General features: G+C 43.3%; 1 protein-coding gene across 2 annotated transcripts in view; it reads right to left on the bottom strand.

The window, feature by feature from the left end:
• Nucleotides 1-26,344, bottom strand: part of LOC111154100 (neuroblastoma amplified sequence) — a 333,307-nt gene that overhangs the window by 30,173 nt on the left and 276,790 nt on the right. For both annotated transcript variants that reach the window (XM_022513484.1, XM_022513482.1), the window contains exons 45-48: nt 25,003-25,221; nt 21,719-21,921; nt 19,584-19,673; nt 8,220-8,415 (exon numbers count right to left, since the gene is read on the bottom strand). In XM_022513484.1, the coding sequence (XP_022369192.1) occupies nt 8,220-8,415; nt 19,584-19,673; nt 21,719-21,921; nt 25,003-25,221 (708 nt within the window). The remainder of the gene's footprint in view (nt 1-8,219; nt 8,416-19,583; nt 19,674-21,718; nt 21,922-25,002; nt 25,222-26,344) is intronic.

Below are 26,344 nucleotides of genomic sequence, written 5' to 3'. Positions count from 1 at the left end.
GATTAGACAGGACAGAAAAAGCATACGAAGAAATGTGGTTGTTTTAGGATAATGGGATCATGGGTTAATGTGCATCTCTTGTTAAAATCTCATTTATTTGTACAAGACAGGATTTGGAATGGCTCCACAGTAGCCTGCTAGAGATGAGTGAAAATAATCAGCCATTTCGCACAAGTTCATCTCCAAGTTTTGTGTTATTCTACCCTTTTCTCCTGTGAAAGAGAAAGTAATCTATGCCGCTGTTTCCTTCCCAGTCCGTGCGGGCGGTGGTGGGAGGGGATCGGTTAGTGATGATCCCACACAGACACTTCTAACTAAACATCATAGGATTTTAAAGGGCAAAATTCAAGTGTGACTCAAACATGAAGATATCTCTTTCCCTTTTGTCTCTGGAAGCAATGCTTCTGTCCTCACTGAATTAGGTGACTTTAGCCCTTGCTGTAAGTCCATTTGACAAGTAGATGCAGCCTCCTTATCGGAGAGTCGCTGTCCTTGAGAAAGTGGATGGAGTTACCTATTCTCTGGTGAAAACAGCTTGACCCTGACACGTCTCTGTGGCCACTGAACGTGAATGTGGTCTCCCTAAACCGAGGCCTCATCCTGAAATCTGCATCTTCCCAGAGCACCGACACTGTGGCTTGTTTTCCTTCAGATATTTGTGAGTATGAAACAAGTGTTAATGCTCATCAACACACTTATGAATGGAAAATAATGACCATCAGGTAGAGGATCATTCTCGATGTGGTAATATTAATCACCATATTCCTACCTTCACGGGAGTTGATGAGCTGTTACACTGCCTCTATGATTTATGCAATTTTCGGGGTAAACCTGAAATTCTTCCCAAACAAAAAGTCAAAAGTAAAAAACAGAGAAGGCACCCCCAGCTGCACCATAGCCTCACCACTCTCCAACATCCAAACGCTGAAATGTTTCCTGACTCTTCTCCTGTCGTCCTTCGACTTTTCTCGCTATTCCTTAAAAGGAACGCAGAGACAGCACTGCTCAGGGAGAGATTAGCACGACTGGTGTGGCTGCTGAGGTTCTCACACCTCTGGGCGCAAGGCCCTGGATGTGATTCTCCTGCTACAGAGAGCCCAAGTGGGTCCTGAGCTGACCTGATCCTGGGAGGAGAGCCCTGGGATGGAGCAGTCACCCAGTGACACATACTAAACCCAAGTGTGCGTCCCAGGAAGGGGTCACTGTGACCTACGACGTTTATAAGGCTGTGAAGAAAGTCTGCCCAGTGAAGGGGGTAAGCAGAGCCTCGTATCTCAGCACAAAGACCGCGAGCCCCAGAAGTGTTGTTTAGGTGTAAAACACAGCCCTGAACTTAGTGTCCTTCTCAACAGAACGGGTTTGTTCTCTGCTTTTTCCTAGTGCCACTTCATCCTCAGCAACTTAGGCAAACATCAGAGGGACCCCAAATGTGTTTCTTGTCCCCGCCACGTCTAAGCAGTCCCCCAGGCCCCTGGCAGTAACCCCTTCAGCTTTCTTTACCTTCCTCTATCTTCATAGCTGGTACCAAGTTCAAGGCCAAATTCAGGCCACTTGACCACTGCCACTGACCGGCACCCCTCCTGCCCTCTGTCCATGCAGAGGTCAGAGAGCTTTTCCTAAAGCATATCTGATCACATTGCTTCTCAGGCATCCCTCTCCCGGGAGGAGGCGGGGGCGCGGTGAGGGCTTAGCACTGTCAAGGTGAAACCCGTGCAGGACACTGGAAGTAGTCTGGTCTGCTTCTTTCCAGGCTCATCTCTTGCCTTCAACTCAAGGCTCACCTCCCGGGAGCAGGCTTTCCTCACTGCCTCCGGACACAGATGGCTGCGTGCCCTCCCTTGAACCCTATGCACTGTGTAGCCATCTCCATAGCATCTGCAGTCTTCAGAGAATTTGCTTCTTTGCTTCTGTATCTATGTGCTCCACTGGATCCGAGTCCCCACACCAGCAGGGCCCATTTACCTGGACTGAAGCTGGAGATTTACATGCACTATCCCATAGTGACGTCTCCAAGGTCAAGGAGCGAGCAAGTGGTAAGTAACAGTGGGATCTGAATGCAGTTCTGAGTGACGAGCCCAAACACTTCACTGTTAATGGCCTGGTCTATTTGTCTAGCCCCAGAGTACAGCACGGTGACGGTGCATAATCTGTGCTTGGAGACTCCTCCATGAACAGTTCACCTACAGCTCTTACTAGGCACGCCATTCTTCAGAACGTTCTGGGCAGCAGTGAACACGCACCGTGCTCTATATGGAGACAGTGAAAAAAGCTAAGAGATGAAGCAGTGCTTTCTGTTTTCTGAATCAAACTCCTCATTCCTCATGCCCAGTCATAGTCGATCCAGGCAACGGCACAGCAGAGAAAGAAGGTGAGCAGAGCATGCTCTATGTAGTTCAAGGCTACCCAAATGTTGGTGCTGAGTATCCTTCCCTGGCAGGTGGGAAGGAGTGCGGTATAGGGCCAAGAACACAGTCTTTGGGATCAGACGGGATTTGAACTCCAGTTTTATCGCTCCTGAGCTGGGCGACCTCACAGGTTATGTGACCTCATCTCAACCAGAGAATGGTAATGACTTAGCAAGGCTGTTCTAAAGATTATATGTGGTAAACGTGCACTTCATACCCAATCCATGGTCCCCTCTTCCCCCCATGATAACTAGGACAAGAGCGAATATCTTTAAAGGGAAAAAACCCTTATTCCTAAAAGAGGGGCCTTCCAAGGTTTCCGAATATTTGCAGAACCCAGTAACACAGATGCTCTCTCAATTTTAATATATTTTAGGAGAAAAGCACATCAAGCTCTATTAGAACATTTCAGATCTCTTGCTTATATCTGGACAAACACGCTTGCTTGTGACTCATTTGCTTCCATTTGAGAAGCAACTGGATGGTCAGAAATCACTGTCAGCAGAGTACAGCAAATTAGTACAAAACAGCAACAACCTAAAAGCACCAGGCCACTCTGCAAGGAAAGCTCTTCATTATTCCAAGCAAATCATTTTTGCTTGCATATAAGGAGGAAACAGCATGGTCTAATCCTTCCCCACCGTGGGAAGAACAGCAAATTGAAACTCAGGGGTCCCTGGCCTTGCCATTGAAAGGTGACCTTAGATAAGTTTTTAAAAAATTTAATATTCATTTATTCAACAACTACATACTGAGAATATCTATATGCTCCCTGTTCTCATGTTATTTATATTCTAATGGAAGAAGAAAGACATCATATAATGGACAGAAGGACAGGCAGGGAGAATTTAGCAGACAGTGATGGTTATAAGAAAATTAAAGACATTATGATACAGATTGTGACTAAGGACCTACTTTAGGATACAGCCACTTTAGAAATGGTGACATTTAAGCTAAAATCAGAGAAATAAACTTCTTTCTGGACATCGTGTCCTCTTCTAGAAAATGTGACTATAGAACTGTCAGGCTTTTGTAAGCCTCCTCTGGTTCCAGGAATCAGTTTCAATGGTTATTAAAGATGTATTATGTGTATGGATAATTTCTAGGTGTGGGATATATGTGTGTAGGCATGTATATTTTTAACATCAACTACTACCCTATGCTTGATTAAGCAGATCATTTATAGCAGTGAGTCTTAGCTTTGAAGACATTTAAGGTAACAGTAAATTCTTTGCAAGAAACTAAGTCTAGCTTTGCATACTGAACCTGTCCTACAGTTCATTTTCTGAGCTCTGATAAAGAAGTGTGTATTTTGTTAATGTTTTGGCAAATGAAACCAAACTGGCCTCTAATCAGAAGAGTTAAATATGTCCTTGCGTGTTTCAAAGTACGCAAAATGCAGGAATCTGTAATAAGATTAGAAGTTTTCTTAAACTAGGGCACCTGTGGCTTAGTCGGTTACTAGTCCGACTCTTGATCTCAGCTCAGGTCTTGATCTCAGGGCTGTGAGTTCAAGCCCTCCTCGTTGGGCTCTATGCCCAATGCTTATTTCCATGCTTAAAAATAATGATAGTAAGTATTCTTAAACTAATTTTTTCTGGTGATCACTTGTAACTACAAATCTGGACAGATTGAAATTTAAAGGGTGCAACTCTAAGCCACATGTCCTATTTTTTTTTTTTTAAAGAGAAAGAGATGGAGAGAGAGAATTTCTTTCTTTTTTTTTTAAATTTTATTTATTTATTTGACAGACAGAGATCACTAGTAGGCAGAGAGGCAGGCAGAGAGAGAGAGAGAGGAGGAAGCAGGCTCCCCGCTGAGCAGAGAGCCCGATGCGGGGCTCGATTCCAGGACCCTGGGATCATGACCTGAGCCGAAGGCACAGGCTTTAATCCACTGAGCCACCCAGGAGCCCCCACATGTCCTATTTTATACAAAAACAGAAAAAACAGTAAGGTAAAGGGGTGTGGAATTTTTTGAGGAAACATCAGTATTTTGGCCCATATTTTTCATGCACCAGTTAACTAGAAAATTACAAAACCTGAAAAACTCAGATAAATGGTACCAAGGGAATGAACACCATACATTCATCCCTTCCCCACCACACATTCTCTCCCTCCCTTCGCCCTGCCCTCCACGCCAGGGCACTTTTCCGGAATGGGGAGGAAGGCCTTTCAAGCAGTTGAAAAATGAGGGCCTCTGAATTTTTAATTCTGTTAACTAATCATGAGAAAACTAGAAATTGCTGTCTCTCTGCAAACCAGTGAGGGAGCAGGCTCCACAGACTCGGTGTGGAATTTCGCAGGAGCTGGCTGGTTTCCCAGCAACACACTGATTTGTGGGGCCACTACTTTGGGCACCTTGAGGATAATTAAATATTAAGTCCCTCTTTGATGTATGCAAAGTCTGCCTAAGAGGATTACCAGCCACAGCAAAGGTAGCAGTCCTACATTTTCTGGTAATTGAACATTGCAATATCATTATCTATTCTTTGCTCGGTAAGAATCTGCCTCTACCCTGAATACTACCTTTGAGAATGAAGAAAGGGATAGAGAACAGAGAATATGTGAGCCTGTGCAGTCAACATTTTGGGGTCTTCTAGGTGTCTGGGATAGAGAGACGAGGTAGAGTTTAGTGTGTGTGTGGACGCAATGACAGCAAGCAAACCGTGCTCTTCCTCCTCCAGCCCAAGGTTCCACTTTGCACACCAAGTAGACAAGGCTCACAGTTTTGGAATCTTCTCTAAGGCAGTAAGGCAACAAAGGAGGGAGGGTGGCCAAGACCTACGCTTACAAAGGATTTGTCCACCAGGCCCTGATCTTTCTACTGCTCTAGTGAAAGGTAAAAACAATAATGGAGATGACCTCCCATGTAAACTCTGGGCACAGTTCTGTAACATTCTAGAAGCTATTTCCACTGTGAAGCCGCAAGTTTTCTGCGTTCATTTTCCATGTAGCAAATGGTTATTTACAGCTATAGGCAGAGTTTCCTGACCAAATTCACGTGCCTTCCAAAACAGATTAAGATCGGCCACGCCAGGCTGACACAGAATACTTCATTTTTACAGGAGGAGGAGGAGACACTCACTGATTTAACGTATTTGGGGAGGAAGACTACAGATGAACGGCATAACTCAGCCACGAGGGTCGTTTCTGTATTCCCTTTACTATGTACCTGAAGAAACTCAGCTCGTTGGCTTCTGAGAACAGAGAAACTGCTCTTCTACAGGGACAAAGGAAAAGGGGGAGAATGTAGTAAGAGTAAGGGGGCATGAGGTGAATTTTACTTGAGTCAGAGATGTTGGGAGAGGTGTTTTCTAAGGGCCCAAAAAAGCAGTAACACGAGGATCTACACACAGAGAAGGAGAGAAGTCAGGCTGTGCTCAAACAGTCCAGTCAGTTTGGAAAAACACACGGAAAAGGAATCCTAACAAAGGCTAAGCTCTCTTAGATCCTGTTTTTGGAAAACGTGTCTCTATAAAGAAATTGAAATCTCAGAAATACCCAGAAGTCACTGGAATCCTACAAACGTTGGAAATTGTTCTTTGGGTAACTGGAAAGTGAAGGAAAGCTTAAAGAAGGAATAGTGGTTATGCTCATACTATTTCTGAAGCATTTTGCCCCAAATACCAAAGTGTCTGCTCTACTGTTTCAACATGACAGAGAAGATAGATGTTTTCCCCATTCCCTGGCTTCCACATTGTTTCGTAATATTCCAAGAATAGAGACTGGTCATAACATGCAGCGAGGCTCCAACCAGAAAAAATGGCCTCATTGTCCCACCCCGGCTCCAGCCTTCAAGGTAGAGGAAACTGAGCATGGTTGAGAACCTGCAAACTGGCATTTCTGTCAGAAAAGCACCTGAGGGGCGCCTGGGTGGCTCAGTGGGTTAAAGCCTCTGCCTTTGGCTCAGGTCATGATCCCAGGGCCCTGGGATTGAGCCCCGCATTGGCCTCTCTGCTCAGCAGGGAGCCTGCTTCCTCCTTTTTCTTTGCCTACTTGTGATCTCTGTCAAATAAACAAAATCTTAAAAGAAAAGAAAAGAAAAGAAAAGCACCTGAGAGTAGGAGAGTTCATTTGTTTCAGAAGGAGTTATAATCCAAGGTCCTGTGTGGCAAGAATAATATGACCTAATTCTGAGCTTACTTACCTCGGAGATACTAGGTGAATCTCCTGTCTCTAAGACCAGCAAACCTCTAACATCGACCACAGCAGAGACCTGGACTATAGTTCATCGTCTACTGCATTTGTGTCCACAGACTGCTCTTTAAGAAGACTGTTAGTGATCTCTTTTTTTTTTTTTTTAAGATTTTATTTATTTACTTGACAGGCAGAGATCACAAGTAGGCAGAGAGGCAGGCAGAGAGAGAGAGGAGGAAGCAGGCTCCCCCGCTGAGCAGAGAGCCCAATGCAGGGCTCGATCCCAGGACCCTGAGATCATGACCTGAGCCAAAGGCAGAGGCTTTAACCCACTGAGCCACCCAGGTGCCCCTGTTAGTGATCTCTTAATGTAATTCAAGGCACAATGTTGAGATTAAATATGCTGGTAAGGTCATGGGGCTTCAGAAAGAGTATTATTCAGAGACCAGTGACTTCTGTACGTTGCAATCCATTTCAGCAATTTGGCAAGATTACAGAACCTCTGATAAGTCCGTCTTTTCCACATATCCAATTCTCTAACTCTAAAGACAGAGAATAGTATTTACCTCTTTCTCTCACATACGGAAATAAGAATATATAAGAATAATAATTAGGAAGATGTTCTGAGATGATGTTCAGAGATGATTCTCAGATGTTCTGAGAATATCTCAAGATATTCTCAATATCTGATTCATTGTTAAAAGAAAAAATTCATTGTTCTTTCAATGCAGTAATAAGGACATAAATATTAATTAAAGAGCAAAGCTTTAAAATTAGAAGGTAAATCGAGTGGCAGTCAGACTTCCAGGAAATTCTCTCACAGAGTAGATTATATGGAAAGATTTATTGTATTGGTATATGGTCTACCCTTCAGGCTAAGGCACTCAACTGAGGTGACTGATTCTTACATCCATCCTATGTCTTTTAGGATGCATCCATTTAGAGGTCAAGCAAACATCAATGACCACCCTATTTCTTTGATTTAGGAATCAGCATTCCCATTTCCTCAATCAACAAGTATCTGAGCTCAGAGTATGCGCACAGCATACTTAGGGGAATTCAAAAGACAATAATACAACCTCCAGGGCTTCTCAGTTTCCACAGTAGTGGGGAGACAAGACTTTAATAGTAATGATAATGATAGTAACAATAATAATACACAATACATAATTAAAGCTCAAATGTGTGGAATTCAAAGTTAAGTGTGAAGTGGTCAGGGAAGGTGAGATCTTGTGTGTGTGCTACATTATCGCTCTAGGTACAGAAGAGAGAGGAGGGCACCTGCCTGCCTGGGCAGAGTATGAAAAAAATGAATGAGCTGAACTGCACACTGCGTTTCCCTTTCCATCCGCGTTTCTCCAGGGACAGGGAGAGCTGCGGTAATTAACTTGTACTGTGAAGAATCCTGACTACATCCTATGAAGAGAAAAATGATCCACACGCGGGAGGTGAACGAGACACCACCTCCAGTGCGTACACCTCTTCAAACCGATGGAAAACTCCAAACCAGCTTTGTTGTGCATATTTAACTCCTAAACAGCTGGACTGAAAACACAGGGGACGGGTGGCATCCCGAGCTCATTATTCACTGGTGCATCGTCCAAAGTAATCAAGAAATACCTCCGATGATTTTTAACAGAGAAAACATTTGATAACCAGTCGGATGCTCCCTTACCTTTCTCTGGGGCCAAGTGGCTTTGAGAATGGCTTCTGTTCTAAAGAACACAAGGAGCTTGCCATCCTCCTCCGTCAAGTTAAAGGACTGTCCCAAAATCTGCAGCACCTGAATGCGAGGTCTCACAGGCCGGGCGTCGTCAGCACAGAAGGGCCGCAGCCACTCCAGCAGATCCTCAGAGGAAACCAAGTCTTCTCTGAAGGGCAAAAAAAGGGTTAGATAGAAACTCGTTAAGTCTTAAAAAAAAAAAATCCCAGTAACCAAATGCAGTGATTGACCCAAAGCCTTGTTTGTTGGGTGACACTGTTTTTTTTTTTTTCCTATTAAGATAAATTTAGGTTTTATTTTTTATTTTTTTATTTTTTTTAAGATTTTATTTATTTATTTGACAGACAGAGATCACAAGTAGGCAGAGAGGCAGGCAGAGAGAGAGGGGGAAGCAGGCTCCCCGCTGAGCAGACAGCCCGATGCGGGGCTCAATCCCAGGAGCCTGAGATCATGACCTGAGCCGAAGACAGAGGCTTCACCCACTGAGCCACCCAGGCGCTCCGATAAATTTAGGTTTTAAATGGCATACGAGGTATTTTTAAAACTATGTAAGATGAATGTAATTTTTGAGCAGTATCACACTGAGTTGCATGAAGCAGATGGAAAATAATCAATATATTCTTAGCGACTCTGTGTCTTAGACAAAGTGTAATAAGAAGTATGGTTTATTTCTGTTACTGACACACAGAGAGCCAGGCATCATTCTGAGTTTTATATAAACTATTACTAGTTGACAGTAACTATGCAAAGTAGATATTATAAATTCTATTTTATTTTAAAATTTTTTTCTAGTCGTAGAGATAACTAACACATAACATTGTGTAAGTTTAAGATGCATAACTTAATGATCCGATATACGTATATGTTGCGGAATGGTTACTAATAAGATTAGTTAACACCCATTGCCTGACATCATTACATTTTTTTCCTTGAGATTAGAATTTTTAAGATCTACTCTCTTCGTAACCTTCAAATAGATAATATTATTAATATTGTTAGCCCTTATGCTGTACATGTAAATTTCTTTTTATAGATGAGGAAACAGGTTTCAAAGAAGGAATATGGTATGTCCACAGATATCTAGAACAGTGCAATACAAGCTCCAAGCCCATGTTCCTTCTACCACTATACTCTGTGATAGAATTTCCATATGGGGTTAGAACATCAGGCTTCATACTACCCTAAGGATAAAATATGAATGCATGGTTATTAAAAGTACTGTGAAGTCTAAAAAGCTGCAGAGAAAGAAACATTTGTGCAACTTTCTATCCAGCTCTAGAATCTCTTCCCTTGTAATCCCAAATGGGCCATCTCAGGAGAGCAACTGGTTTGATGATGATGTCAATGAATTACTACTCGTTACTATGAAGAGGTCTCATACAGATACCTCACTTGCACAAGGCCCTGGGGAGCAGTGATAAAGCCCTGAATCACATAGGTTTTGCTGTAACCACATCCTTATGAGGCTTCCGGCAATAAATCACCTGCACCAAGACCCAAATTCCATGACCTAAGAAGACCACAGGAAATTCTGAAAGATTCGACAATTACCACTGAGTGTTCCTGTTAGTACGCATTCTATAATATACTTGTCAATAGAACTTCATGGAAATTCCAATTAAAAAGATAAGTCATGGGGCGCCTGGGTGGCTCAGTGGGTTAAAGCCTCTGCCTTCGGCTCAGGTCATGATCCCAGGGTCCTGGGATCGAACCCATCGGACTCTCTGCTCAGCAGGAGGCCTTCTTCCTCCTCTCTCTCTCTGCCTGCCTCTCTGCCTACTTGTGATCTCTCTCTGTCAAATAAATAAATAAAATCTTTAAAAAAAAAAGATAATTTATTATTTGTATTTCAGAATAAAAGAAACAGTTAAACACCATGGCTAACTGGCTCAAGCATTTTCTCAATCTACGACGTCATTTGTTAGCTTTACCTAGTGTCCTTGCTATGGGTCAAAATTGGCAAACCTGGGGTACAAGAAAAGGAGACCGCCACCAGGATTTCCCGGAAATCTATGTGGAAAGTAGGGAGACAATGTCAGGCAGAGGAAAAGCGTTTTGGGGGAATGGGCTGGAACTGTGAACCCTGGCCCCGTATAAAAATCATGGATGTCACCATCCCCATTTTATAGTAAAGTAGACATAGGTCCTGTAAGTGGGTCTCTTGGAGTCTGTGAAACAAAGATAACGTACATGAAGTACTTCACCACAGTACACAGCGCAGGGGAATTTCTTAATAAATAGTCACCATCGTCCGCACAGTGATCATTATGGTTATTATTGGTATTACCCAAACACCAGTTTGTGCTTGATACAGGGATGAAAATCACAGCATTCCTGCCTTCGAGGAACTGATAACGGTGCAGAAAGATTTTTAAAGTGACTATTATTCAAATTACTAATTATGTAAATATGAATGATCATTTTGGAGAAGCAGTGAGTAGAAGGAGGGAAGGCTTCACAGAGGCTGTGGCATTTGCACAGGACCATAAAGGACAAAATGGCATGGACGTACATGGAAATGTGGGGAAAAACCATCCAGACAAAGAGGAGAGCAAGAAAAGAACCCAACGACTCGAAAGGACAGCGTATGTTCAGGGGGTGCTTAGAGCACAGTCGTCCAGGTGGTAAACGAGGGACGGGCTGAGGTAGGTAAGAGAGGTCTCCTCGAGTGGGTGGCCCAGAGCACGCGCCAAAGGCTGCGAAGGCAGCATCACGCTTGGAAAGCTCAGGCTCGGCCGCTGTCAGGCCCAGACTCAGCTCCCAGACTGACCTCTCCCTGACGTCGCGACGCTGACCAAGAAGCCACTTCATGGTTCTGAGCCCCCGTCCCTCATTTGTAAATTGGAGACGGATACCACTCCCTCACCCATGAAGCTTAAGTGATCAATTTAAAGCACATAATACATCAAGAGATAACTAAGTGCTTCAATTAGGGGCAACCATTATCATCGAGGACCTTTGGTCTTAACTTTGTATGGAATGAGAACAATGGGGGATTTCTGAGTACTGAAAAGTCATAATCATGTTAAGTGATCAGAGAAGTGTATAGGCTGGGGCAGGCTCAGGCCCTTTTGGGTGAAGCCTACAGGGGTCCAATTAGGTATATTAAAGAGGAGCTTAAAGCACATTTTTGGCCTGGAGTCCGAAGCAATTTCACATATTATGAAGCTGATTTTTTTGACCCTGCCACCCTCGTGCCTAATGCGGAGCAGGTAGGATGAGCCACAAGAAGAAGCTGGAGTCACGAAGATTGCGGCTGGAAGTACAATTACCCAAGACCTGACTATGGTGAACAAGAATGAAAACAGTGATTTATGGAGTTACAAGGAGCTATGAATTCTACACTTCATCATTACTCTCTTTCGAGCATTCTGTTATCATCTCCAGTCTGCAGATGAGGAAGCAACCACAGAGAGGTTTAATGTCCAAGGTCACCAAATAAGGAGTGGAGCCAGTATTTGAACCCGGACGATCTTAATGCCTCATCAATTACTACGCAGTGCTACCAAACCAAACGGGAGCACGTTCCAGAACACGGTGGCGGAGATTACAATTATTCATATACTGATGAGATATAGAAAGGTTGTTATTATTTTTCCAAGTCATTATATTGAGTTAGATTTCATTTACATTAGAATTTATTATGCGGTTGGTAATACTTGACATTTTGGGGAAATCTGCTGTAACTTTGGGTTGATCGTTTTAAACACATAATAAAATTAGGAAAACTCATTCCTAGAACAGAAGTGTTGTGTTTTGGAAGCACCTTGTTTTAGGCAAGCCTCACTGATAGCCTCGTGAATACTGGTGTTCAGTAAGATGACACAGAAGTGAAAGGCGGGTCTGTGGGAAAAGTCACTCAAGGACATTACCTAGATACCATCTCCTAAAGATTTTCACTGCAAAATGGCTAAAATTTTCATTTCAGTCTGAGTTTTTAAAATCCATAGTCATGGGGCACCTGGGTGGCTCAGTGGGTTAAAGCCTCTGCTTTTGGCTCAGGTCATGATCCCAGGGTCCTGGGATCGAGCCCCGCATCGGGCTCTCTGCCCAGTGAGGAGCCTGCTTCCCCCTCTCTCTCTCTGCCTGCCTCTCTGCCTACTTGTGATCTCTGTCAAATAAATAAATAAAATATTTTTTAATAAATAAATAAATAAATAAATAAAATCCATAGTCACTTTCATGACTCATCAAATATACCTGCACACATATATGGAGACAGAGAAAGAGCAGAAATTTGATAAAATGGCAACAAACTGACAAATCAAGGGGAAGAGTATACAGGTATTCTTTTTCCTATGCTTGCAACTTTCCTGTGGGTTTGAAATTTTTGAAGTAAATAGGTGAGAGATAACCAATTATGACTTTCATAATGTGAAAAAACAGAACAGGAAGAAGGAAAATGATTCCATTTATATAGTATTTTATGAAGGCAAGGAGAGGATTTAATGAGCTTAGGAATAAAAAGAGAACATTATTACTTTATTATAAAAGTTATATAAATGTTTTTAAACAGATAAAGTTATAGAACAGATAAAAGAAAAAAAATCACTCACAGTTTCACTGCAAATAGCCATTTTCCACCTTTTTCTCTATAATGAGGTTTTTCTGGGGAGGAGGTTATTATACTGCACAGAGTAACTTACTACACTGTTTTTAAAAAATTAACCACTAAAGGAAACACACATTCACACAATCGGTTTTGGCCCAAAAGATAAGGAGTCCTCTGAAATAGCTCTATTAGCAGAGAAGACCAGAGGCAGCAATAACAACAAAAATACGCTCATTGAATAAGAAAAGTGGTGTTCTATAGAACAAGAGGATATTCACAAAAGGAATAGAAGAGAAATGTCAGCCAAACAAAAGCACTTACTGAATCAAAGTAAAAAGACAGATTGTGAGAATATTAATAATCTAATCCTTGGTAAAAGAATTTTCAGATTCTGTGTGGCATATTCCTACAAAGATAACTCAACCTTGAACTTACATTGTTAAGGTTCACTAAAAAAGATGGTCAATACAAAAGCACTTTATATAATCATGACACACTACACAAATAAAATTATTATTCTTATTTGGGAATGGGGGAAGGAAAAGACTGCATTCCAACAAAAAAACACAGACCACTGTGATTTCGTATAAACATAAATGTCATAGAATTTGAATGCCTGAAGGGAACAGAAGGTCACTTAGTCATATCTTCTATATGGAAGTTACAAACTGGCAGCCGAAGTTTTGTGTTGGTTTGTATGGTATATGCCAATGTTTCAAAATTTAAAATTTTTACAGGAAATCAAGATTTTTCCAGCTCCTCTATCTCCTCCCCCAGTTTTACTGAGATGGAACTGACATATGGCACTGTATAAACTGATGGGGTAGAGCATCATGATTTGACATACATGTACGGTGAAAGGATTCCAGAGTAACTTTAGTTAACATCCGTCAGCTCATTTAGATTAAAAAAGAAATGTTTTTCCTTGTGATGAAATCTCTTTGCATCTACTCCCTTAACCACCAGGTCCCCCTGGAAAGCTGGATGAAAAGGACACACTAGCCACTGGCCGCTATTTCCTATAGACAAGGTCCACGTGAGCGCTCATTCCACTCACCCTCCACCCCCTCCTTCTTCTCTGTAAGCCCTGCCCACCTCGCTCATTCACGTCACCTGCCTGGCCTCTGCGGGAAATACGTGTGCAAACCCTGATGTGTAAAAGGCTAGGCGAGATGAAGAAGGGAGCGAGGAGGGGAAGCAAGTAAACCTAAGTGAGTGAACAGTGAGAGACCCCAATATTCTTGTTCTACGTAGACCCCACAACTCGGGTCATTGATCCACATGCCGCACACACTTGCCTCACTGCATTCGGAGCTGCGTGGAGGAGACCCTCCCCAGTGTAACAGCTTCCATTATTGGCGCTCAGCCAGGAATAAGAGAACTGCAAATAAATGAACTCATAACATGCTAATAGCCTTGCCATAGTGGAAAAAGTGTGACTTCCTACAAATAATTAACATGATCAAATTCTATCAAAAGAAAAATTCCTACAAAGGAAATAATTTTGATGTACACACAACTCCAATCTCAAGTCTGAACTTTTTGGCAAACATGAATAACCACCCTTTCGTGGCTGTTCCCAAATGTATGCCAACCCAGAATCTCTTCCTGAGGTTCGTTTATCAGTAAAAGCCTGGGCACATCTTGCTAAAATGAGGCAAAAATGACAGCTATGAAGTCCTCAGTATGGCCTGAGGTGGCCCTGAGAAATACCGCAGGACAGTGGACCCGTCAGCCTCACTGGTGACCATGGCTATCAGCAGGGCTCAGGACGACAGCACACAATGCTCGTGCACTGTGGGTACCTAGGCGACAGCTGATGATTTATTTTGCCCCACAGAGCATGAAGACTAAGAAGAAATCAGATTCAATTTACTTTGGTGGGCTTTCTTTCCTTTTTTTTTTTTTCTTTTATTTTCCAAGCTCTAAAAATACTGTGAAATCCCCAGGTAATACCAAAGAGCTCAATGAAGTCTGAAAGATCTGACGCTGTTCAATATCCAGGAAGCCTTCAGACAACTGAAGCCGGACTGTGATTAAGTAGCAATTTACAAAAACAAACAACAACTTCCAAAATACTCAATAGTTTTGAAGGAAATCTTTCTTCCTTTTTGAATAGTTGCACAGAGGAATTCTGCATTAATTGTCTGTTCTCTGAGTGGATTTATTTCTGCACATCCTTTTGAGAATCACTAATGTCCTGGTTCACACGGGTTGCTCATTCTTGTTAAGAAGCTGTCTAAAGGTAGAGGAGTGGGGTATGCAGGGGTAGAAGAGGAAAAGAGGCCCTGGCAGAGGGAAGGAGATGTAAAAGGCGGGGAAAGGGGGGAAAGTGATGCCAAGACCTTGCTCCTTCAAGTTCGGTCCGAGGACAAAGCAGCACTTGGGGGCTGGTTACACAGGTAGAATTTCAGGCCCTACCCAGACCTACTCAAGTAAAATCTGTGTCTTAAGAAGACCCCCAGGCAATTCCTGCACACAGTGGCGTCTGAGAAGTCCTGTCCGTTGCAGGCTCTTCAATGAGAGGTGAGAGGAACTTCTGAGCAAGTCCTTACCTGGGTGAGCCCGGACACACGACCAAACCTGTCTGAGCATCATGTCCTAATCTGAAATGGGGGCAATAACAACACTATAACGGGATTGTTGTGAGGATTAAGTGGGTTCCCGAAAAGCCACTTTGAAGATCTCAGCACTGAGTCATCGACGTTCATTACTTTTTTGTTTTTAAATGCATGATGATCTTTTCTTAGCTCTAGGTTTAACAAATATATTGTTCTAGAAAAATTGTTTTAGCTAGTAATGTTTATAAGCCCATTTTTCTTAAGCAATCTAATCAACTAATTCTTAACCCAACCAGGAAATTTATATTCTTAAAATATGTTACAGACATACATAAAACATGAGTGAAAATACACTTATATAAAATTCAATGTATGTGCCTGAGCCTCTCAATAATTAATTACCTTAATCTCATCTTTAATTGTAGATGCTACAAAAGATTTTTTGACACTATTTCAAATCCTTACAATACTTAGCCCTGATGTCCAGAGGCAAGAATTGGTTCCGCTGGAAAGGAAGTCTGTCTGTCCAGACACGCCCCTGGCGGCCTGTCCGGGTGCCATGGTTGCATGAGGCCAACGTTTAGCACAGGCGGAAGAGGAGGGACACAGGGCTTTGTGAATGAAGCAGAAGCTGTAGTTCAAACGCGAATCAGACTTGTATCCATATAAAAGGTTAAAGGAGGACATGCTGATGATGATATAAATTGTCTAAAAATTAGCCACAAAACCAAACACTTGGCGATAGCCATGAATACACACATGCAAATTCTGACTTTTCCGTGCAGTCTACCTGCCAGGAGCGCTGTGGGTTGGTGTGGGCCTGGCCTCAGAGCACGTGACTGCGTGAGAACGGAGAGCGCGCATGAACAGAGGGGGTTCACTCGCCAAACACATGCCAGAGAGGGCAGTGCATGGTCAAGTTTCAGGGCGAGGACTGAGGGAGGCAGGGTATGGCCTGAGGGCGAGGGGGACACACAGGTCTGGCTGGCCTCCTGGGCGTGAGGCGGCCATATCGGGCCACGTAATGAGTGACCAAGAGGGTTACCCTCGGTAACCCTAACCCTCCCCGAGAGGGAGCTACCCGGAAAGGAAAGTGACTCCCCTATGAGATCTGCCAGGCAGAGTTTTGGGAAGAGAAAGCGAAGCGAAGGATTTAGGCTTAACTGTGTGGATTCAAAATACAGTTGCCAGAAATGAAAGTTATGACTTCACTTTTCTTCCTTCATTTTTTTTTTTTTTTTAAGCAAAAAAAAAAAGAAATGTTCACTGAAGTCTTCCTGTTAAGAAGACTTTGTCATGCTGTGTCTCTGGAATAAAAATAAAGTAAGATCTTGCTCTGTTTCTCCATTTCCCAATGTCTTCCTTTTTGGAAATCAAAGCTTTTAAAAAAAAGGAGTCTGTATGTGAGAAACCCAAGTTGGATTCCCCTATGTTTTCTGGCTGGAAATTCACTAAGAAGAATACTGCCTTCTAATCTTTTAGCCATGTCCCCACTGGAGGGGGCTTACTGCCAGTTCAGATCGTGTCATCCCGTGGCTGGACAGCAGTCACCGGGCGAGGCAGAGGCTGGACCAGAACAGAGATGCCGGACGCACTGCTGGAGCGGGGCTGAGGGTTTCCCATGCAGCATCTCCACCTGCTCCCTCCCTGCTGCACGCATAGGGCGCAGGCTGCCTCCTCCGCCTGGGGTACCATTCCCCAGCTCCTGCTCCTCACTGACTCCCATTTCATGGACCAGGACCAATGTCACCCCTTGGGTATCCTGCCCTGACATCCCCAGACCGAATAAACCGCCCCGTCCACCTTGCTCCCTGTATAGAACTCGCCCCCGGTCCTATGGCAACTAGGGCTCCAGGAAGGCTCATCTCCATGTGAGCCTCTGAGCGTCTCAGGGGCGACGCTATTTCCTCCCCATATCTAACTCCTTGTGAGGCAGCACAGGGGTATGACACACAGTGAGCACAGAGATCATTTCATTCCACTTTCAAATAAGAGGTGTAAAACAGCTTCGTTATACTTCGAGACCCCAAAGCCAAGGAGTTTAGAACAACAGAGGAGGCTGAGTGCGTAGAGGGCTGACTGCAATGCTTTCCCAGATTCACCTATACGGCTTATCCTCTTTTCCTCCACTCAAGCCTCAGGCACGAAGCAAAACATGGAAATGCCCTGTACAGGCATCTGAGTGGCTAAATTAGGACTCAGAGCCTGGCCAGGATCCTGGTTCCATTCCCCCGGCCTATGACCTGGGGCAAGGCCTCCTGGAAAATGGCAACAACACACGCAACCATCAGAAATAATCACGATGGGGGGTGCCTGGGTGGCTCAGTGGGTTAAAGCCTCTGCCTTCGGCTCAGGTCATAATCCTAGGGTCCTGGGATCGAGCCCCGCATAGGGCTGTCTGCTCAGCAGGGAGCCTGCTTCCCTCTCTCTCTCTGCCTGCCTCTCTGCCTACTTGTGATCTCTCTCTGTCAAATAAATAAATAAAATCTTTAAAAAAAAAAAAAAGAAAAGAAATAATCACGAGGAAATCTACAAAAACAAATGGGAAGAATTACAGTAGCAAATAAATAAAAGAAGAATATGAATTTTGGTTGAAGCTATATAAAAACGTGTGCTTGCACCATAATGAAAGGTAATATGCAAATGAAAACAAGTACATTACTGAATGAACTATGAAGTGTTTCCGCAAATATTTCTTCGTTATTATTGTATCATATTTCCTATTAAAAAAAGAAAACAGGGGTGTCTGGCTGGCTCAGTTGGTAGAGGTGACTCTTCATCTTGGGCTCATGAATTCAAGTCCTACATTGGATGCAGAGATTATTTGAAAAAAATACAATAAAATAAGAAAATTGGGGTGAGGCCTTACAGGGACAACATGGATATCAGACACATGAAAGATGTCATAAACTTTGGCAAATACGTAACCACAACTTGTGGTTGCTGTTCTTCCTGTCACTATTACTGCACCTGAATGAAAAATTCTTTCTAAAAATGGCATTAGACCACAACAGCCAAACTATGGAAAGAACCCAGATGTCCATCAACAGATGAATGGATAAAGAAGATGTGGTAGAATATATACAATGGAATATTATGCAGCCAACAAAAATGAAATCTTGCCATTTGCAAAGATCCACATCTTTGGATCTAGTGGATGGAACTAGAGGGCATTATGCTAACTGAAATGAGCCAATCAGAGAAAGACAATTATCATATGATCTCAGTGATATGCAGAATTTAAGAAACAAGGCAGAGGATTTTAGGGGAAGAGAGGAAGAAATGAAACAAGACAAAACCAGAGGGAGACAACCCATAAGAGACTCTTAATCTTAGGAAACAAACTGAGGGTTGCTGGAGAGGAGAGGGGTGGGGATATGGGGCAGCTGGGTGATGGGCATTGGGAAGGTATGTGTTGTGGTGAGTACTGGGTATTGTGTAAGACTTATGAATCACAGACCTGCACCCCTGAAACAAATAATATATTGTATGTTAATTAATTGAATTTAAGCTTTAAAAAATGGCATTAGAGGGGCGCCTGGGTGGCTCAGAGGGTTAAGCCTCTGCCTTCGGCTCAGGTCATGATCTCAGGGTCCTGGGATCGAGCCCCACATCAGGGTCTCTGCTCGGCGGGGAGCCTGCTTCTCCCTCTCTCTCTGCCTGCCTCTCTGCCTACTTGTGATCTCTCTCTCTGTCACTTTAGAGAGTGTGTGTCTCTAAAATGGCATTAGAGACACACACCTTTCTAGACTTATAAAGCCTGTATAGTCATATTCCTGGGGCAAGGCAGACCTAACGGATATAAAGCTTTCAAAAAATAATAATAATACATATACTTCAGAAAGTTTCCTTCATCAGTCCCGCTAACCTCCTAGAGATGTGAATCCCTTCTCTCCCAGGCAGCTCAAAGCAGTTCCCCCTCCCAACTGCATGCGGAAGAAGGTGGGCGGAGACCATGCTCTCCCCAGCAAACAAGGATCTGGGGAGAAGGGAGTGTCCCGCTAGAGCTGACGGGGTAAGAGGACAGCTGGAGAAACAATGACTCCAGACGCACTCCTCAGGCAGAAAGTCCTCAGCTCTTCCTTCAAAACTGCCTAGAAAGGTTGCTTGTTCTTGTCGGTGTCATGAACAGTGGTATTCAAAGCAGTTCTGAGATTCTGAGGGGTGCCATGAGGTGACATACACACGCGGAGCTAGGCTTACCCCTTGTCCACACTGGCATGGACGGCTGCCACAACACCTTCCAGGACCTGGAGGGGGTCCCCCGAGCCATCGAGGTCAGCACTGTGTCCACTGTGAAGGGAGAGAGACAGAACTGATTCAGAAGAGGGCTTGGCCTCGGGGAGCAGCGTGGCGCTCACACCCAGAGGCTCCCAGCTGGATTCCAGCAGAGGATGCGGCTGGCTCCTAGCCACGCCAGGTGTATGGGGTCTGCAAGTGCTGAAGATACAGAAATGAAATGTGTTCTGCCCTTGAGGAGCTCCTGGTCTAATACGTGCTCCCTTTCCTAGCAAGAAAATAAAATTACTTGCCTCCTGTCATTTACAAAACACTCAATGGACAGTCAAAGCTATTTTGAAGCATTAAATATATCATCATCTAAATTCTCCAGATGGACTTAAAAAAAAAAAAACACCCTAGTATTTACGCGGTACTTACCAGGTGCAAGTGCTTTCCATACATTCTACTATTTAGGGCCCAGCAGTCTATGAGAGAGGTACTATTATCATGCCCATTTTACAAATGTGTATGTCTAGGATGCCACTGAATTTTGAAAAAGCAAGAGAAGAAAATAAGTTTTAGTGAATAATTTAAGTGATAGGATTGAAATCAACTGCTGGATTCAGTTCGTTACGTGCCTTTGTTGTTCTAGGCCTACTCAATTGTACTAACTTTCTAGAAGGTAAATGTTATGGATGCCATCAATAGCAATTTCTTTTCCTTTGAAAAGGAGGTGGCTGAAGTCCTGAAGCTCCCTTGGCTCCCACTGCAGAAAGATTTAATTCACATTTATTGAACGTCTTCTGTGTGCTCAGCGTAACATTTATAAGAGAAGAGCTGTCTTTACAAATGGAACTGGGCACAGGGAAAGAGAGAGAAGTATAATTTATGTCAGGATTTTATGACTGTAAAAATATCATATCATATTTTAATTATTCATGACAATGTGTAATTTTTTAGGAAATAAACTAAATTCGTCAAAGCACTAAGTTTTCAAAATGTTTGTTTTTGGAAGGCTCATCTAAATCTTGATTTAAGAAACAATCAGAAGATAGCTATGGATCAAAAGATGCAAAATACGGCCACCCAGTGTCTGTCGTCGCCCGAGGGAGGCGAGCAGGGGCCTCTCACAGTCACCGCCACCACCAAAACACAATAAGCTAATAATAGAACAAAGCTTTATTAATTTGACAATTTTTATTTCTTAAAAAATGTTATGATATTTTATTTTTCAGTCTCTTTCTCTCTCTCTCTCTCTCTCTCTCTCTCTCTCTCTCTCAAATTACCAGATAGCGCAGATCATTAAGGTGAAAACTGTATGAGGCTGAGGTAATTAAACTGATAAAGGCTCATTTGATTTCAGTTTGGCTGTGGAAAACTGACATGCATTTAATCAAAAAGTTCCTCAAGAGCAATGCAGAATTACAAAGAAGGCTTAAAAGGAGAATACATTAACACAACCGAATCTTTCAGCCTAATTGCATTATTCATGGAAAGCACCTCATGCCTCATTCTCTTCCGAGTTTAACTTTCCCCTCTTCCCCAGCCCTCCCGGATGCGTTCCCAGGAAGTCACGGGCACACGGACACAGCCAGAGCTTCGCAACTGCTGGTTTCATGCCATTAACTGCAGGTAAATAAAACTCGGAGACACTTAGCAGATGTCTAACTCCTTCAGGCTGTGGTGAGCCTTGCCTTGTCTACCTCAGGGGGTGCTTCTGGGAACCATTTTGCAGCCTCTACAAAAGCAGGGGAAGTAGAAAAGGCAAGAGGCCAACATCCAACTGGGTTCCCAAGATGGCCTGACATTCTGCTACTTCCTGCACGGGCCATGTTGGCCTTTCCCTATTTCAAGAATTAGCTGGGGCTGGAGGAGAAGTGGGGCCAGACAGGAGTTCATTTTAGGACACATTACACGCAATGCCAGTGGGGAAGCATTTTCATGGTTCTCCATTCTCAAGATCTCTTAAGACCCAAGAGTCTGAGAGATCTCACGATCATCTCTCGCTTTTATAAAGTACTTCATTGTTTATAAAATGCTTCTACACACATGGAATTTCTTCTTCGTTACTGTGAAATGAGCGCTACTCCTGGCAAACCATCACCCCTGTAGCTTACCTCAACGTGGACACGATCTTCCCTACTGCGCTCTGCACCACATCCTTGGGCGAGATGTCCAGAGGGCCCACGGCCACCTGCAGCAGCTGCTCAATCATTCTGAGAGGGAGGCCGTCTAGACACATGGCCACAGCTTGGTCATGAACTTTCTCTCTCTCTGACCGGGACAGGTCATAGAGGTCGCCATACTTGCGCAGCACTTCCTGCAAAGACACGGCATGCGACGCCTGAGAATCAAACAGGAACCCAGTGGGTCTACATCACACAGTAAAAGCCACGTTTAGAAGATTCTCCAACCCGCACTGAAGAACAGGCAGTGGTTAGTAAGAGCCTGGGCTCCAGGGACACCAGGCTTGAGGACAGATCCTTGCTTCAGCCTGTAGTGTAGTCCGTAGTCTGTGGGCCTTCCGTGGCTGCAGAATGAGGGTGAGGACAGAGATTCTTGCGACTAGGGGTGTCGTGAACATTAAATGAGAGAATACAGAAGTCAGGCCTCCAGCACAATGTCAGGTCCAAAGTAAAGCTTATGAAGTATTAGTTTCTCTGTCTTTGTGACCAGGCTACAACCACATGACAGCTCAGACCCACGAGCGCCTGCTGCGCAAGCCCAGGTGGTACACGTGTGTCACCTGGTTGAACGCTCCTAATAACCCTGCGAGGAGTTTTAATTAGCTCCATTTTACTGAAAAGTAAACTGGAAACCAAAGATGTACGGTAACATGCCCAAAGTCACACAGCCAGTGATTCGGGGAATGGGGGTCAGAATCCGAAAGACTCCATCTCTCTGCCCCTGGGCCACACCGCCCACTCCTCTGATAATGTCTGTAAGAACGAATGTGACAACAAATAATGTGCGAAAACAGGCCACAAGCTACTGGCTTTCATCACACCAAACACTGACGGTCACTCAGTGTTAAAAATGCTTTCCAGGGTATGTGTAGTTTCTCAAGTTATCCTGAAGACGCTCTCTAGTCTTTCAGACCCACCGTGTAAAATCCAAACATTTAGCTGAATAGCTGATGGCATTAAAGAATTGCTGTTGGGGTGCCTGGGTGGCTCAGTTGTTAGGCGTCTGCCTTCAGCTCAGGTCCTGATCCCAGGGTCCTGGGATCGAGCCCCGCATTGGGCTCCCAGCTCGGCGGGAGGCCTGCTTCTCCCTCTCCCACTTCCCCTGCTTGTGTTCCCTCTCTTGCTGTGTCTCTGTCATACAAATATATAAAATCTTAAAAAAAAAAAAAAAAAAAGAATTGCCATTAATTTTTTTTATGTGGTGTGTTTCCACATATCCTCAAGAAAAAGATGTGCAAGTATTTATGGATTAAAGTAAAACAATAAGCGGGATTTTCTTTAAAATAATCCATGGGGGGCGGGGTGAGGGTAGGTGGAAATATGCAGAAGAGAAGTCAATTCTGATCCTTGGTGAGGCTGGGAGTTGGGCACAGGACATTTCGTTTTACTCTTCTCTCTGCTGTGAAACTTCTAACAGAAGAAGGTACCCGTGCATTCAACAGAGCACCTGTTCGTGTCCGTCCTGAGCAGGAGGGACCTGAGCCTACATGGGATAAAGGCCTCTAGTTAAGACTGCACTAAACCTAGGGTCCAGGGGAATCTTCTTTCACTGGTGTATAACGAAAGAGGTTAAAATTAAGGTCTGACTGTAAAAGGGACAAATGTATGAGGCTGAAAGTGATCTCCAGTGTTTGCTACGAAAAGCGCCCAAATAAAAGTACAACAGGTCCACAGGAGTCTGCTGTCTTGGACCATCCGTGGTCTGACTGAAGGGCATTTGCAAGCAGCCACTGGTAGCTTTAAATCACAGCCTAGTTGAAACAAACGGCTGTTTCCGTTAATGATTCCCTTGGCCTCATATCCATTATTCTAGTCACTCAAAGACAATACTCGTTCCAAGGACAGGAATGACAACTCTCCAGATTTGAGCACAGTATATTTAATTAAAAAAATAAGTATTTAATATTTTATACTAGTAAGTATAATCACGTTTACTTGAAGAATTCCAATTTTACCATAGTTCTCATAATTACGGATTATAGCACCGTACATGTCAGTAGGATAAAATCCGGGTTGGTAAAGCCAATCTGTTCCCTGCAAAGCCTTTTCTACTGCTTGTACATCATCTAATGTGATTCATTAGACTGGCTAATAGCACTGAAAAACACAAAATGAAATAAAACTGCTATCAAACTTTTGAATTCTTCCCATCATCTTTTCCATGAGGGCTTGGCATTTATGAGTCTCATACAAATTTTGAAGCCTTCCATTTGTTCATTATCTGAACTGCTCTCCACTGACCCATCTTTCTATCAGGAATAGTTCTTTATAAGCCAAGAATACAATTCAATCAATATGTATGGTTTGAGAAAAAGAAAAGGGAGATTAGTGACCACTTATGGTTTCATTTACCATCCACATTAAAGGGGCAAATGCAAAATTACTTAGACATCTAAACATTGTTTACACTTATATGAAACCACTTACGGATGGATCTGTCAACTTCTCAGTTATGGGAAAGAAGAGCTAAAACTCTCTTGGCTGCGACGGTACAGAGGAAAAGCTACAAAAGCTACAGAGGGTTTCCCTGAGCTGTTCTAACACACTGGGCCTCCTGTCCACTCATGGGCAGTGGCTCCCCACTCTCCTGAGAGCATTTTCTGAGACACCACGAGAGTTGCAACTGGAAACCAAGTAGGAAAAATTTTACTAGCCAAAAAACTTCTTATCAATAATAAAATGACATTGAAAACAAGAAATTAAGAAAAAAAAAAAAAGACGAGTGCATATAACTAAAAGAAACCTGTTGAAGCAGGCATGGATGGCTCTTTCTGAATTTTTCTGAAAATGAGGGAGAAAAAAAAATCTATCCTTTTTCAGTTGAGAGAGCAAAACGCCTACCAGCTCGTCGGGCTTGCAAACCGCCGTCCTGACGGTTCCTCAGCTTCAGTGACTGCTCCCTCCCCCAGGCACCCACCCTGGGTTCAACTCCAGGGACTACCCCCCTCACCCCTCCCACCTCCTCCCTGCCAGAGACTAAATCCCCGTAAGTGGCCTCAAATCCTTTCCAAAGAACTAAAAACTGATAGAACAAGACAAAACAAGACAGACCGAAGAAGCTAAAAGACAAAGGGTTGAGGACCATCTTCAAAGACATCTGCAAGGCCGCAAACCCTAGCAAAACCACTAACACAGCCTGAAAGGAGAAATGAAAGCCTGTGCTTAGGTTCTCTGAGCGAGCGAGCGAGCACGGGGACCAAGTTTGACTTCATTACCTGCTCACTAGTCTTCAGAGAAACAAGGAAGCTGTGGGTGAGGGTTTCCAGGTGTGCGAGCGATTTCTCCAGATGACTCAGGGCATCCGCATAGGTCAGTTTAGAGTCACTGGCTTCCTGCGTGTCGTCTTCTGAATTTCTTTTCCGTGGCTTCTCAATAAAATGTTTGACTGTCTGAACAGCCTTCTCGGTCATCTCCTTCCGTGCTTCCACAGACAGCTGCAACACAAAAAGGGACTGGACCAGTGAGACAAGCCCGCCCAGTGCTATCAGAGACGGCGTATTTCGTGAGACAGTAGAGAGGCAGAGAGAACCAAAGTGGAAGGTTAGCAGACGACTTGAACCGGCGAACAGGCTTATGTGATATTAGCTTTCCTTCGCTGAGGAAAACAGCAACATGAGGGACCAGAGGAGCTATTAAATTAGAAAATACAGATTTTTTTTTTTAAATGCTAAGCTAATATGCAAAAGTAGGTGGTGATAGGAGGAAACCAGTGTTCAAACAGAGTACTGGTTACAGTGAAAAAAGGAGCAGTCATTTTTACAACCACAATGACCAGTGCTGATAATTTATTATGAGGAAATAATTAAAAAGAAGAAAATAGTATAGGTATGAAGATTTTAACTGGAAGAAGACTATAAAATAAAAACTCAAAAGCAATCTAATTGCCTGATAATAAAAGAAATGGTAACTAACTTATGATAAATTACTAGATACAACTAATGCCATCATTAGAATTATGGGCGCCTGGGTGGCTCAGTGGATTAAGCTGCTGCCTTTGGCTCAGGTCATGATCTCAGGGTCCTGGGATCGAGTCCCGCATCGGGCTCTCTGCTCAGCAGGGAGCCTGCTTCCCCCTTTCTCTCTGCCTGACTCTCTGCCTACTTGTGATCTCTCTGTCAAGTAAATAAATAAAATCTTTAAAAAATATATAAAATAAAATCAGAATTATGAAACCAGGACAGCAATTTGGAAAGTGCTTATCATAGAATGTTAAATTTTAGGAATCAGAAATCATAAAATGGTGTATGCCATGCTTATATTAAAGTCCAAGCTAACCCTGTGTGTACAGTTGAACACACACATACACACATTACTGATTTAATGTTAACATGTTGGGATTATTAGCAATTTTGTTCTCAACTTCCCAAATTTTCTAAAATAATGTCGTATTCCTTTCTTTACCTACCAAGTATTTATTGAATTCTGATATGTGATAGTCATTTTGTTATGGATGCAGGAGTCAAAGGATGTTGTGTTAATTCAAATAAATAAAATAAAAACAGAGTCCCAGGACAAAATCTTCACTATTATTTCTTAAAAATCAGTTACTGTGTGTCT

Source organism: Enhydra lutris, unplaced genomic scaffold, assembly GCF_002288905.1.
Source record: "Enhydra lutris kenyoni isolate GAN:26980312 unplaced genomic scaffold, ASM228890v2 scaffoldscaffold35, whole genome shotgun sequence".
In the NCBI taxonomy this organism is placed as follows: domain Eukaryota; kingdom Metazoa; phylum Chordata; class Mammalia; order Carnivora; family Mustelidae; genus Enhydra; species Enhydra lutris.
Note: the sequence above shows the minus strand (reverse complement) of the source record. Positions and strands in the feature narration are given on the sequence as shown.